General features: G+C 46.3%; 1 protein-coding gene across 1 annotated transcript in view; it reads left to right on the top strand.

The window, feature by feature from the left end:
* Nucleotides 1-351: 351 nt before the first annotated feature.
* GNAL (G protein subunit alpha L) overlaps nt 352-15,302 on the top strand; it is a 955,956-nt gene continuing 941,005 nt past the window's right edge. The window contains exon 1 of the mRNA XM_078687601.1: nt 352-1,148. Coding sequence (XP_078543727.1) covers nt 746-1,148 — 403 coding nt within the window. The 5' untranslated portion in view covers nt 352-745. The remainder of the gene's footprint in view (nt 1,149-15,302) is intronic.

Genomic DNA, 15,302 nt, shown 5'->3' with positions numbered 1-15,302 from the left:
GCTAGAAGTGCGGTTCTGTCAGAGGTAGCGCGGACCACATAGCCAATGAACGCTTCGGAATTCTGTGCGGGGCACCAGGATTGGCATAGGTGCCGCCAGTACTCCAATCCTTGGTCACCTTACACATTCCCCAGTCCCTCCCACTGCCAGCTGACTCCCAGGATAATATGCTCTGCCGTGGGCACAATTACTACGTGACCCAAAAGTGCTGACATTACGGACAAATGACATAACGATAAAAGACAACAGCGGATAGAGCCGTGCACGCCGCCTGCACTTGTGCCGCTCGCCGTGCAGCTGCAGCGCGCGCAGTGGATGAAGGCTGGGCGCGCGCGGGGGTGTGCAGCGCGCGCTGGGCTGCAGGTGCAGTGCGCCTCCAGGCAGGGCGCTGTGCTGGCTGCTGAAGGAGGGGAGCCTGCGCTGGGGGTTTTACGGTAAAGTGGAGCCGCGCTTCCCGGAGGAGAGCGCGAGGGCAGCGGGCGCCGCACACATCCCCAGCGCGAGCCCCAGCGCATCAGCAGCAGCCGGCGACCCCACCCCCGGAGCACCATGCGCCATGGCACTGCCGACACCTAACGGGCCTGGGAGCCTCCGGCGCCGCCCGGGACCAGAGCCCCGCCGCAGCCCCTGGGGCAGCATGGAGCGCTGAGCCCCGCCGCCGGCGCCCGACACTCGTCTGCCCCCAGCCCCGCGCGCACCCCCGCACCGCAGAGCCAGCGCCCCCGGGGGACCCCGGCCGGCCAGCATGGGACTGTGCTACAGCCTGCGCCCGCGGCTCTTCGGGGACCCCGGCTCCATCTCCACCGCCACCGCCTCCGACTCGGAGCAGCCTCCGCCCGAGCTGAGCTGCCGCGGCGTGGACGAGGGCCGGCAGCAGCGCTCCCCCGGGCTGCCCGTGCAGAACGGAGGGGGCGGCGGCGGCGGGCCCCCCGAGGGCCGGGACAAGCCCTCGCCGCAGCAGCAGCTCCTCTACAAGCCCGGCGGCCACAAGGACAAGCAGCAGCAGCAGCAGCTCAAGAGCTGGGAGAAGCTGCGGCTGGAGGAGAAGGAGGCCGAGAAGGAGGCCAAGAAAGTCAGCAAGAGCATCGACCGGGTGCTGAAGGAGCAGAAGCGCGAGTACAAGCAGACGCACCGGCTCCTGCTGCTCGGTAGGTACCCGCCGGGGCCTGCAGGCCCCGACCGCTGCCTTCTGTGCGCAGCCTCATTCTGCATGGCCTCCATTTATACACCTATGTTCGTATGCCGCACGTACATGTGACATTGAGTGGTGTCACGTAAAGGATACACAATTTCATTCCTGCTTTTCCTCGAGCAGGTACGTTTCTCTTCATCACCTGGAGGACAGGTGCTCTGTGATGGAGATGTTCTCCGTACCTTCCTTTTTCAGCTCTAGGGAGCACAGTAGAGAAGCATCACGCCCCCTCCCTCCCTTGAGGATGAAGGTGAATGGTCTAGCTAGGAGTCCCATTGGTGCCATCTCTGACGTTAATTTGGGTCGAGTTTTTGAAGTTCGCTATGCGTGGTGTTACAGTGTACCAGTTGTTCGGGTGATGGGATGAGGGGATTGTAATCAGCAGTGTTGCTCGGTAGGTGGTGTCATGGCTGACTGCCAGCCTTGTGTGTGATAGAGATCTGTTTGTATTAATACCCCAGCCCTGACTGCAACTAGTTCTGTCGGCTGACTCTGTCCATAAATGTATTGTTTAAGAAGGGATGAAGCGCAGAGCTGCGGAGAGGGGCAGGGATGCTGCGTCTGGACCACGTTATCACCCCGGTGTTCGGATCTGGTGATTTTTGGAAACGCATACGTGATAGAACCACCCAAGCGCTTCTCTGAGTCATGAAGCACCCACACAGCCACCTGCTAACTTTCCAAAGAGGAGTTCACTCAAAAGATGAAGGTGGGGGCGTTACCCAATTGGAGGAAAGCGGATAACTGTGGTTTGCTGGCCCCATTGTTGCCTGTGCTGCCTCTTGTTTTATTAAAAATGTTGAACATAACAAGGGGACTGCCGAGCAATCCAACCTAGCTGAAACATTTGGGAGTGTGCTAGGCCTCTATCTCATTTCGGGTTTATTGCTATATATTTTTTGCATTCTGGAACATCTGTTTTTATGTATATCTTGTACCAGAATGTAAAACAAAAATACACGCGATTGGTTAAGTTGCTGGCACCTTGAGACCCGTTGTGCGCCTCGCATGTGAAACCTCTCAGTAATCACCTTTACTCTATTTACCATGCAACATTTCACCCCGCCACAAGAATCCGAGGGCAGACCAAGATGAGCCCAAACTAGATTTTGTCTGTGAGGGCTGTGTGTGAAACAGGCAGAGGCTGTGAAGCGCTATCTGTGTACCAAAGACTGGAGCTTTGAACCTGCATGCGTTTATGGGTTTGTCACATTTGTAGTGCTACACATATATATTTCCTTTAACAGTGCCTCGCCTTAAGCACATACAACCCAGCTCTTTGTACGAGGAGGAAAAATGAGTACGCTGGAACACAGTGTGCCAGATGAGTCGCTGGCTGCCTTTGAAATGTCGCCTGCCAGCTTCCTCTTTGCCCCCCTGGGGAAAAGAGAAGTCGCCGTGCCCCGGGGGAGCTCTGGCTAATTGATATAAAGTGTGCCAGGGCCCCGCGGCGGCGCCTAATAGCCCCAGAGGTGTGCCAGCACGGAGAGCAGCCGGGTGGCCGTGCCGCGCCGCTCCCCTGCAGTCACCCCAGAGCCCCGCAGAGCGGACCTGCCCGAAAACCTCCTTTCTCCTTCGTTTGCCTAGCTGACTTCTGTGAACCATGCTTCCCAGAATCGGCTGCCCCAGGAAACGCATCCCCTGTGCGCTCCCTCCCAGCTGTGAAGAGGGATTTTCTCCCGCCTCCCACCCCCGGGGGCGGGTGTTGGGTGTACATCGTGTTCGTTTTTGTTTAGAATAAACGCTCTCCAGGATGCTTTCCCAGCGGTTTGTCGGTGGCACGGGGCCGGGAGCTATTGTTACTCGTGCTCTAAAAATAGCCCATGAGTTTATTATTGTCTACCATTTTTTTTAGCAAGGGCTCCAGTGCTCCTAATAGACGGACACTAAAAAACAAGAAGTCTGTTCTGTGTGTGCTTGACATACATTTGAAATAGACGATGCCCATCCAGTCTACCTTTTTCGGTAAAGAAGAATTAGGATTTTGGGTCTAAGTGTGCTTGTTGAATAAAAACATTTGACTCCTAAGTGCGACTCTAAGTTGTGTACAATGTGTCCATTAGAAAATGCCAGGAGTGAGACTGTGCTGTATGGTGTGAGGTTCGAAGGGTCCTATTCTTAAATATTTTGCTATGTCATTACTGTAGTTTTGATGAGATACGGTATTAAGCAAACTCAAGGAGATGATGGATGGAGCGCTGAAACTTTTCAGAAACTCACCCCCAGTCACTATTTGATCTAAGTTGAATCCATCATCGTTCTTTAGCTCACTTCGCCACCCCAGTTCAGAGACAGATATATGCAAATCAGTCTGGCCCCTGATCCTTATGGGAACAGTCCAGCCTGAACAGCCAAGTCCTTCCCTGGACCAGAAAAAAGCATCCTTGGACCCGTTTCGGGTTAACACCCCTCATCAGCCAGGTTAGCTTGAATCCAGTGGCAAAGTAAGCAAGGGGCCCACGTATGGGCATACCCTGCCGACTAACTCTGGGATTCAGAAATGAGTTAGGAGTACTACAAGAGTTAGACCCTCATTACGAGCAGCTCAATTAACTACAGTACGTGCTGTACTCCTAGCTAGCCTACAGGTCTCAATCAGGAGCTTTGTGATTAAATACAGCACGTCAAAGCTGCCGATATTTATCAAAGGGAATAAATGTCTTGTACTTACTGGAACACACATTTTGGTGCAGTAAGCCCCAGAATCTACACACTCCCCTAAAAAATCCTAACTGGGTGGTATTTATCGCCCAGATAAATTCAGACTCATTAGAGCCTGTCTTGATCGTGTGTGATTAATATCACTCCAATTACCTGGCCACTCGTTATGAGGGGCCATGGTTGCACCCACTCATAGCAAAATCTTTGTGACCAGACAAAATGGCAACTTTTTTAACCTGTTTGGTCCTCTTGTATTCCTCTTGTATTCCTGCACATGGTTCACAATTATATGTAGTGCAATGTCTATCACACCGAGTAATTACTGAGCGCAATAAAGGTCACAGCGTTTGTAATGTTTTGGCAGGTGACACTTGCGGGAATGTAACAGGGGAGAAAGGCCAGTTTTTTTACCAGGATATGTAGATTTTGGTGCCGTAAGCACTAAAACCCTTATGGTATTCTAAAAAAAGTCAAGACTAGCTGATAATATTGAACTTGGCGAATTCGGAACAACTCTGTGTCAGAGGTTATCAGGCGTGGTCAGTATTGCATCTGACATGAGCTACTTGTAATCATAGTCCACAACTCTGGTCCTTCCTAATGTTTTAGATCCCATTGGTGCATCTGATGTGAGATGTTCTCTCACTGCTGTTGTGTGTGTGTGTGTTGTTTGTTTCTATTTCTTTTTGCTTTGCTCTCTGGCACTTCTAGTTTTTCTTTTCCCTTGATCATCCTTGATGCACAGGCATCATCAGAATGCAAAGGAAAATAACGCAAGGATGAATGAGCTCCTCACAGATAGGAAGAACTCTAGATTGCTGATGAACAGTGTTTACAACTCGGTCTGTGCACCAGGAGCACATTTAGCCAGGCTTGTGTTTTTATTTCAAATTCTTTTTTTAACTGATAGCATTCTGGATTCTGAAACATTTAGTTCCTTTTCCCTATTTGAATTGGGGACCTACAAGTCCTAACGTGCCAAGCGGCATTGGGAAGAAACATGATTGGCAGAAGGTGCTCAGGCTGATATGTGGCAAGTTAGAACCGCCCTGAGATAAACTTCATTGTTTCCAGAACTTTAACTCGGATGAAAAAGGTGTGTGTGAGGAAGGCTCTAAAGGGGGCATGGCATTAGAAGCATAACTAGAATTGATTTCCGAGAGGTGGGGCCTATGTATATAAGGGAGTGGCTTAAAACATGTAAACTAAAATCCTTAGATTTCCATAGGGCACACTTGACCAGTATTTGGTTGCCTCTCTGTGGGCTTTGTGTTAATACAGCAAGATTTATCATTCGAATAAGAGAAACACACCCAAAGCAAGCTAGATCTGTTGACTTTGCTAGTGCTTATTATCATTATCAGATAGAGTAACAACAATGTTTTAGTTGCAAATAATTAGAATTGAAAATGAGCCTGTGAATTAAACATTAGTTAGGTCTTCGGAAAGGGTAGTGGGCTTTGGAGTATCTCGGACACTTCAGGTCTGTCTTTCAGACCACGTTTTCTGCAGTCTTTCATTCTGTTAGACACTTGCACCTTTTTTCTCCCCTCACCATTCTGAAATCCCCTATCTGCATATCGTACACCTCATCTTTTTCTTTTGCACCTCCCTGTTTTCACTCTCGCTTGTACATCCTTGCATCTTCTTCACTTCACCATCCCTGCTCACTCACTTATCTCTAAGCACAGCGTTTGACTTTCGGCCTGTCAATATATTTTGAAAGATGTGTACCTCCTTTACACACTTTCAAATAGAATTACAATTAAATGTAGCAAACGTGGCTATTGCACTGCATGCACTATGGAGAGGCCAAGGATTGGATGAGCAGGTGTTCTAAACACCTTCATGACCCACTAACAGGCACTGTGAGAAACTTGCACTACTTTCAGCCTCAACTCCAGAGGTCTCAATTGTGTCCCGTTATAATTAATCACACAAATGCTTAGAGGCGACTCGGTTCAATGCAGGTAGTATTTTGGAATAATATGCTGCAAAAAAATAGAGAAACACAACATCCTGAAAAAAACCTCTCTTAGTCAATGCAAGATTGAGTAAAACATCTGAAACATAAACAGGAACTACATCCCTGGCACAGCTTATGTTTTTGCAGTTATTGTGCAGTAATTGATCAGTGTTTTTTCCTGTAAAGTAAGCGACATGAATATAGGGCCAGATAGGGACCCCTTCGAAGGTCTGATTTTAATTACTGCCAGGTTTCAGTACTGGAGGGACCCACCCTACTTAAAGGCATATCAAATTTGCAACACGCTTGTCCATCAGCCTGAAATCTATGCCTTACTCTCTAAGGGCCTGCAGGAAATGCAAGTTTGCATCAATGTTTCATGCAGTTTGAAAGCAGGAAATGAGCTGCAGCGTGTGTGTTTACTAATGGTTTATGAGGGTGAATGTAGCTGCTGCAATCGGTGCCTGCCTGGCACAGACGTTTGCTGATGCAAGAAAGATTGTCAGTGAAGGGGTCTTGAAGTGCTTACCTTAAGTAGGAGTTGGTTGTCACCGTGTCATGAGACTACTTCCTTAAGTTCTGGTGAGCTTGAAATTGATTTCAGTACTTTGATAAGTCCTTGTTATTTTTTTTGGGTATTACGGTGCTGAGTGTTGTTGATTGTAGAAGCGCAAAACATTTTCGTGGCGCGCTTTCAGGGCTTCAGATACCAAGTGTAAACCAAAAACAAAGCAATATCGCGCTATCTGATGGCATGAGAGTGACTTCTCTTCTCCGATAAGCTTCTGTTTTGGTTGCCTTGTTTTGCCCTGTAGGAAACTCGGTGAACCCAGCAAATGGGGGGGGGGGGGGGGGGGGGATGTGGCGTTAGGGTCAGAGCTGCCAACTTTAGAACTGTGGAACCCGGTTGCAGTCTCAGCCAGAGCTCAACATCCTGTGATTGTGGGGAAAACACTTAGTCTGCCCTTCCCTAAAACTTGAATGTGACCTTGTGTAACTGCTTCACGTGTAAAGCGATCTGCTCCTGTATCTTCGGGTCGAGTTAGCGCTCTATAAAACTGCAAACAAATAAGCCAAAACGATAAAGCTGTTGCGTTTGCCATGCTTATGCTTTGCATGCAATTTCAGCCCCTAGCTTTCTTTTCGAGAATGGAGGCCCAAGGGCCAGGTTGGGTAGGGTCCTGGTGCGTCACCGTCATTACTACACTTTATTTTGCATGAAATGTTTTATGTACGCCTTTCTAACGGCATTATGAACCCTTATGTGAATTCCTGTATGTAGAAAATACCTTTTAGATTGTTTACTTAGACAGTGCCCCTACATATTTTGTCCGTTTTCTGTCTTGGTAGCTCAGTGGGCACAAGAAACTCATCACAAATCGCCCCGTCATGTGCCCACTTTTCATGTCAGATTTTTTATTTAGGAATTTAATACAAGGTGCAGCATCAATATCATGCACAATTGCGCATCATTACTAATAAGGTATTTTCTAAGTGGGAACATAGCTTGACCTATATCATACAAAGGCCGGGGTAAATTTTGGTAACATTGACCATGGATGTTGGAGGAAATTGCGGAATTATAACTTTTTAAATATGCTTATTAGGACAACTCATTCAAATAAATTGCAATTTTTTAAGTGAAACTCTTGGGGTCCTTAGGGTTAAGTAAAGTGTTTGAGGAAAACATACCAAAATAGAGAAAATATTTTAAAGTGCTCAACTGCTTTCCAGCTGGTAGAGCATACTAGGGAGTGGTGGCCTGAGTTGTATGAAAATTAGGCACTTGAGTCTCCAACCACGGGGTACAGTTTGAGATCTGACCCTGGGTACTAGCAATCAACATGTTTTACTGTCTCATAAGTCAGCTGTCAGCTTGTGTTTTAAATTCACACAGGAGCTCAGAGGCCATAGGCTTTGCTGGATGCACTGTGTAAACAACTCCTTTTTTAGGTCTTGCTTACTAGATCGTGCATGTGTTGTCTGTTGCAACATATGCTGTTAGCTTCGAGTCGGCATGGAGCCCTCACGTTGCTTTCCATTGGTTGACTTCATTGTCACTCATTTGCTTGCTTCTTATTCATTAGTGTGTGTGGGCTTTCCTTCCTCTTCTTGTAATTTGGAGCATGGAGGCACCTTTTCAGATGCTATTTTTTTCTTTTTGTCTAAGCACTCTACAGAGTGCATGTGTTTTCTAGCCGTCTCTCTCACGTACTTCTCCCCCTCCGCTGCACTTGAGTTGTTTTCCCGTCCCACCTCCGTGATGCGCATGTCTTGTGTGCTTCTCTCCAATCCCACTACTGCTTTCTCACCCATGGGCTTCCTCGGGAGCACCAGATGGCGCTCTCTACTGCTGATTTCATTTGCTTCCGACCCCTTCTAAGTAGATCTGTCTTTGTTGGCTTTGCTTCCCACACTCATGTGTTGTTTACTCCTAGCCCAATACTGTTTTGCTTCCGCCCTCCCTCCCTGTTGCATAACCTCCATCCTGTTGCTTGCCTGCCCCCCATCATGTTGCCCCCCATGCTTACCTCACCACACCTGCATTACTTTTTTTTGTTTACAACACTTGCATCATGTTTTGGGTGTGCGCACCTACAAAATCATTCAGCTGGGTATGTAGGATTTTGATTCCTTATTACTAGCCATGTTGCATGGTATCAGGGTTGCATCACAGCAGTGCTAAAAGCAATGGCAAAGCCAATAGGTCCCAAAGTGGCGACTTATTGGCTTTGCCACTGCTTGTTTTACAGGGTATCTGGACAGGAGGCCCAACAAATTAACATTTTTGCTTGCTTTTTCCTATTTTATGGTCATTTGGGATAATGGCTCACGTAACTCCCTACCATTCCTCTGACAGAGAATCTACATCTAAGTTTTGCTGACAACGCTGCCTTTGTAGGTCTCGCATGGAGTGGCAGCACAAAGCGCTGCTCGCCGTGGCGAGATTTATTGTTAACAAGGAGTTTTAGAAAAGGGCTTTAAGCCCCGCCCCTCATTTCCATTGGATGGCGTCACCGTTTATGCTAAACGGTGGCCTACTATTGGAAATGAGGGTTTTTGGGTGACGCCCTTTCGCCTCCGATCTGGACTCATGGCCTGCTTTGCTGCTGTCGCAAAGCAGTTTCTTATCTTTATGGGGCCATGTATTAGAGACACATGACCCCATGAAGCTAAGAGATAGAATGCGTGTTTTTATTTGGTCTGGGGTTTTTGATGCGTGACTTTTGCCACCTCTCCTGCTGAAATCTATTCACCGCGTTTTTCCAGCTGTGTCGCACTCAAGCTCCTAGAAACAATGCTTTGCACTCAGCCTGCTGCCACAGGGGGAACTGTGGTGTTCTATCAGCCAACGTTTATCGCTCCGAACGGGATTTGTTGGTCCTGATTTGACAGGGTAGGTAATCTACTACTTGCAAAGCCTACTCTTTAACGACCTTCCCGCTCACTCGGGGCTGCCAACAGGGAACGCACAGAGTTAATGATGCCCCCCACCCCTCTGCCAAAGGTGATGAGGCACCCCTGGGTCTCCAATAGCTTACAGATCTGGCCTCGGACTGAATAAGAGGCCCCCTGAAGGGTTTCACCCCTCCCCTCAAGAGTTGGAGACCAAGAGGACCCAGACTTAAGTGCTCCCGTACTGTGATAGGATGAGAAGATGCGCCGATGTAACTGATAGTGGATTATTTGTCTAAAAGTGTCCCTACTGCTTTAAATCTGCCCTGCCAAAGAGTGTGGAGCACTGACGATGAGGATCTAAGGATCTTTTCGAGAGCACCCTTTAGCATTTTATATTTTGCTCTCTATATATATATATTCCATTTTTTGTGGCAGCCATGAGTGCTGAAGGGAGGTGGTGGTTATATTGTAATGTTTTAAACTGCAGCCACGCAAACCGCAATTCTATCTCACACATGCACAGAGCTCTTGATGTCGGCATTGACCTACTATGCACTCAACAATAATAATAAATAAATGTGAAACAGTTGTCACCATCGCTTGGAGCACAAAGCATACCCACTGCCTTCACGTGCACGCACGGAACATTGGAACAAGAGACTCCATCCCGCACGTCGCTCTCTTACCACACAGAGGCCTACTTATTCAGTCTTAGTTGTAAGAGCAACATGCACGTCATGGACTCCCGCAGGAGAAAGAGATGTGTCCTTGTGTAACGTAACTGGTGCTCATGTAAAGTGCTCCAGTACCTTCGGATCAAGTTTGCGCTATATAACAATGGAGAGAAAAAAATCTGTGGACTTGATAGTGAAACCAGCGCTTCATTGCCAGCGAGTGAGATCATCGATCACTTTTGGAAACAAGAAAGAGAAAAAACCGCCTAATGTCATCCGTTTTCAAGGCTTGCCCTGTCTGTGTGAATAAAACAATCAGGGCTGCTTAGAGAGGATGTTAAATTGGATTTTCCTAATGTAGTGCTGCAAGGTCACACAGAAGAAGAATGTGCCCTGCAAAAATGACTGGAACGGTGTAATGTGCACCATTTTGAGGGGGGAGGTTGAGGTGCTTTTTCTTGTGTTTTTCAAAACGTCATACATATTCAGCATAGAAGCCTCTTTACTAGGAGTGGCGGTCACCCCGGGCTGACACACAGCCGCAGTATACCCCCCAACTCACTTTTATTCTGAGCTGCATTTAGAAAGCTGAAGGGGCAAAAGTCGGGCGCCTTGAATTCCGTGGCCAGCACAATAGTCCTCTGTCCTGACCCCGGCCCGAGGGTGCAGCTGTGGGGGTATTGCTGGAATGAACGCGTGAAGAGTGGTTGCAGACCCTGAAATGTCCGCTACTTTGTGGTCATTACCCATGGACCGGCTGGACAGCTGACCGGAGGTTTAAAAGGTCCATGCAGCGACAGGGAAGAGCCCCTAAACAGATAAGCAACTCAATGTCTTTCTGTAGCATGGCCTTGTTAATTGTAAGAATATTAGCAGCAGTGCTTTAAGTGGGATGTAAAAACTGGGGGTCTCTCAAAGGGGTGTGGCTGATGTAATTAAGGGCGTGGCTTAAAAACATGCTAAATATCTGTGCCTAGCATAGTGTGCTGTGCTACTGGTATTTTGCTGCTTCTGTCATTGCATCCAGATATATAATACAAGTAAGATTATACCTTCAACAAGCCAGGACGTTGTTTTTGTCAATGGTTGTTAGTTGCATAAAATAAATAAGCAACAACTATGGCTTCGTTGAATATAATATTGACAATGCTTCAGTGCTGAAATGATGAGACTGTGAAAGAACTATAACAAGTCTCTTTGAAGTTTCATCCAGGTGAAGGGTGGTATTGCAGTAGTTAAGATTTTCTTTCCACCCTGAGGGTGAGCGCAAAAATGGGGAGCCGATAAGGGACCAGTCTCAGCACCTACTTTTTATGTCGAGCCAGGGCAGCGCATGCGCAGCTCTGCGAGGCTTGCTGTATTAGAGTATGGCCTTAAAGCCCCACACACTCTCTGTCTATATTTATCATTGGCTTTTGTCCAGCGGCGTTGGAAGGGGGTTCGGTGGGTGCAGGCAGTCCCAGGTGTCGTCACTGAGGAGGTGACAAAATGGCAAAAATATGTTTTTTAACATATTTTTGCTATTTTGTCACCCCCCTCAGTGATGACACTTGTCACCCCGGCTTGACAAAATGGCAAAAATATGTGTTTTAAACACATATTTTTGCCATTTTGTCAAGCAGGGGGTGACTAGAAATTTTCCGCCCAGGTACCACCTGACCTTGGTACGCCACTGCTTGTGTCATTGTGCTTGGTAAATGCTGGCTACTGATTCGTTAATATGCTTGTTAGTCCCTCCTTGTCTTCATTTGTAACCTCCCATGAGGACTGGTGCTTTTACTTCTGTTGTTACACAGTATGTCTTATTTAGTCTGTAAGCACGAGTTTCTCCTATTGCAGCCACAACATGCTTTCCTGCAACATTCAGCTCTCCATGCGCACTTTCACTTTCCAAGCAACCTGGGACAATGGCGGCAAAATAGGTCTTGCATTTACAAGAGTTTGAGCTATTGGCATTGTAAATGACAATGCCTTTTATTTATGTGTTAATTATCAAAACATATAAATAAAAGGCAGTGTCATTTACAATGCCAATAGCTTAAACTCTCGCAATTGCGAGACCTATTGCATTGCAAATGCTTGTTTCTTCTTCTTTTTAAAGCTGTCCTTCACCTATGGCCTCCCCATTTCAGACCACAATGAAACAGTGAAATCTTAGTGCAGCATTCATTGTCAACCTGAGCTTCGCCACCTCCCCTGTTCACACAAATTTGTCACCATGAGTTTTTTTCTACTACGGACGACTTCGAGGAGTCCTGCCAAACTTGCACACACAACTACATGCTTAAATTGGAGTAACATTCTAGATTGGCCTCTTGGCCAAGACAATCAAAAAGCTCCTATGGATTCCTAACTATGTGTCGGTGTCATCTTTGGCCTACAGGGATCTGACAACATTGGCTTCTGCCCTTGCTTACTTGGGCTTGCTCACTATGACACAACACTTCAATTTAAAAGGCCATTTCCCTTCTCAAGGCTTCACAGGAAAAGGAGCTAGGCTACCTCGCCAAATTCTTCCTCTTCCTCCTGTTAAAGCGCTTACGTTTCGTATCTCTAAACCTCTAAACAATTCAACCAGCTAAATATTAGTTGTTTCTGGGGAGATCCATCCACACACAAGGAATACGTCATCCACACTTTCTTAAGACTATATGCTAAATTTATTGTTACATTTTCTTTGGAAAGGCATGCGTGGTAGAAAAAGCTCTTTCTAAATTTTTTTATATTTGCATATATTTTTATTAACACATACATTTAAGTATGTGTGTATATATTTTTACATACCCAAAAACCAATAACCACCCTAGACCCTAAAAATTCCATTGCCACCCAAAAACCCATACCCACCCTAAACCCAGAAACATTTCCTTACCACCCAAAAAAACCATACCTACCCTAACCAATTTCCTTGCCAGCCAAAAACCCATACCCACCCTAAACCCTTAAAAGTAACTTGCCACCCAAAAACCCATACCAACCAAAAATATATCCCATCCCAACAAAAAAACACTCGCCCTAACCCCTAAAAATGCCCTTACCCTAACATATATACCTTTTTACATTTTTCATGATAATGGCATGCATTGTAAAGGCAGGATGTGGTAAAAAAAACAACTGCATGGTACAACGATGCATGGTAAAGACGCATGCGTTGTTAAGCTTTCGTTGTAGTGACATGCATGGTCCAGACCGCATTGTAATTGCTTTTTCCTTGGAAAACGAATCAAAATTTCCCTTGAGGGATTCCAGAACTTCCCTAACCGCGCTCTCTGATCGTAGTTCTCTATTAACAAAATTTCAAGGAGGCAAATTTTAGAAATTCACGCCACCAGAGCATTGGGTTATGGGCTTCGGTGAGTAATCGATGCCGGGCCTAAATTAATCTTGCCAGAGAGATTGCAAAAAACGAGATCTCAGCAAGATACGGCGGGTATAGACAGAGTGCCCAAATGCAAATAATTTACAGTCCTAGATCATATTAGCCAGGCAAAGCCTATTAAATGTTCCCATAATTGTGTCCCAGTAGTAAGTAATAGATGGAGAGAGAGCCAAAATATGCACAGCTTGTTCTTGATCTGCTACGCATCGAAAGCAGTTTGCATCCTCTCTGACATTCATAGCTTAAAGGCGATAGGGTGTGTAGTGAATATCAATAATACATTTCTTTACCTATGTTCGCCCATACCGGTGTCTTCTAGAGCAGTGGTGTAAACCTGTGCTAGTTCTCATATACCAAATCAGAAATTACTGAAGATAATCTGATGGCTAACACCCGGGTGTAAATCTTGGAGTCTGCATTCATCAAAGATATTGGGCAATATGAGCCACACAGCAAGGAGTCTTTGCCTTTCTAGGGGAAGATAACAATGTTGGTCTCAATCCAGGGATCTGTCCAAGTGCCTTAGACGAATTAAAGAGATCGCAAAAGATGGGTACCAGGATATTTGAAAAGGTTACATAGATTTCCATAGGAAATTGGTCCAGAGGCTTTCACTCTGGCTAACTGTAGCCTCAGCTTCGGACAGGGTCATATGATCCTCCAAGCTGGATCGCTGTGATCCAGTCAGCTTGTGATGGTAATGTGTCCTAATAAACTGATTGATAGACCTCCATGGAAGTGACCGCATGCTCACTGTACAACCTCTGCTAGAACTGTCAAAACTCCTCCTGATCGCTAACTTGCTCTCTATTGTCGTTGAAAATATTTTCGATGATGCAAGTAATAGCTGGGTCCTTAACCCTAAAGCAGAGTATTAACCCCATTTATTCGCTATTTTCAAATGTGTTTAGTTGTGGAGCGCGACTTATCTTAACAGCATTATCGATTGTTAATTGGTCTGGAAGTGCTAAAAACTTCCTCCATTCTTGACTGATTACACTCTGTGCCAAGCGGTGTTCAATAGAAACAAGGGAAGAAGTATACAAGCCTCTGCATTATCATGCTCCTTCCACCGATAGGAATAGTATTTTAAAGTATGCCCTCGGCAGAAGGCGTTGAGCATGTCTCATATCGATAGAGTAGAGGTCAAGTAGCTATTCTGCTCCAGAAAATCCCTCACCTCCCTATTCATGGAACAAATAAAACCTTCATCAAGAAGAAGTCTCCTGTCAAAGGTCCAGGTAAGAGGCCAGAAAAGTTGAGAGGCATGCTCTAGGCGAAGATAAAATGTTGTGAATTATGGTCAGAAATCATCATTCGTTCCAAGAGCATGACAAGAAGTGGTAACAAAGAGTGACTGGTAAGGAACATGTCGACCCGTGAGAGTAAATTATTAGGGGCCGAATAGAAGGTAAACTCGGACTCCCTAGGATAGCGACATCACCAGACATCTACAAGGGCACAGGAGACGATTAACCGCTTCATCGCCTCCCTAGGCAGTTTTGCCCTTTATGGGCTGTGGTTCATACCCCTAGACAAGAGGAATTGAACCAGGAGTGAAGGGTAACATTAAAGTGACATCACAAGATCAAAGATTTGAGCCATTGATGTAACTCAACCAAAAGGCCATTAAAGACCGCAGGGGTCATTCCCTTTAGAGCCGTAGACTATTCATAATGTAAAGTGAACACTCGCCCTGGTAATCACCGTGATGAGCCATCGAACGTTCGGATCCAGAATATGCCTAGCCTTAACCCAGCTTTTATCCTGCACCAAAAGGGCTTCTTCTCTCCGTACAAGTGGTACTGATAACATAATAACCCAAATATTCTAGCAGAGAGATTTGGGTCTTTAAGAGGTGGATCTCCTGCAGGAAGACAGTATTTGGAAGCAAGTGATGTAAATCTTCCCTAATTAGTTTACTGTTGTGGGGACTTTGATGCCTTTCATGTTACAGGAGAGAATATGTATTTGCTGGTCATGACCATCACCAAGCTTAGATCTTGGTGCCCTCACACACCTGTTAGGGTG

The sequence above is a fragment of the Lissotriton helveticus genome, chromosome 4_1, assembly GCF_964261635.1.
Source record: "Lissotriton helveticus chromosome 4_1, aLisHel1.1, whole genome shotgun sequence".
Taxonomy (NCBI): Eukaryota; Metazoa; Chordata; class Amphibia; order Caudata; family Salamandridae; genus Lissotriton; species Lissotriton helveticus.
Note: the sequence above shows the minus strand (reverse complement) of the source record. Positions and strands in the feature narration are given on the sequence as shown.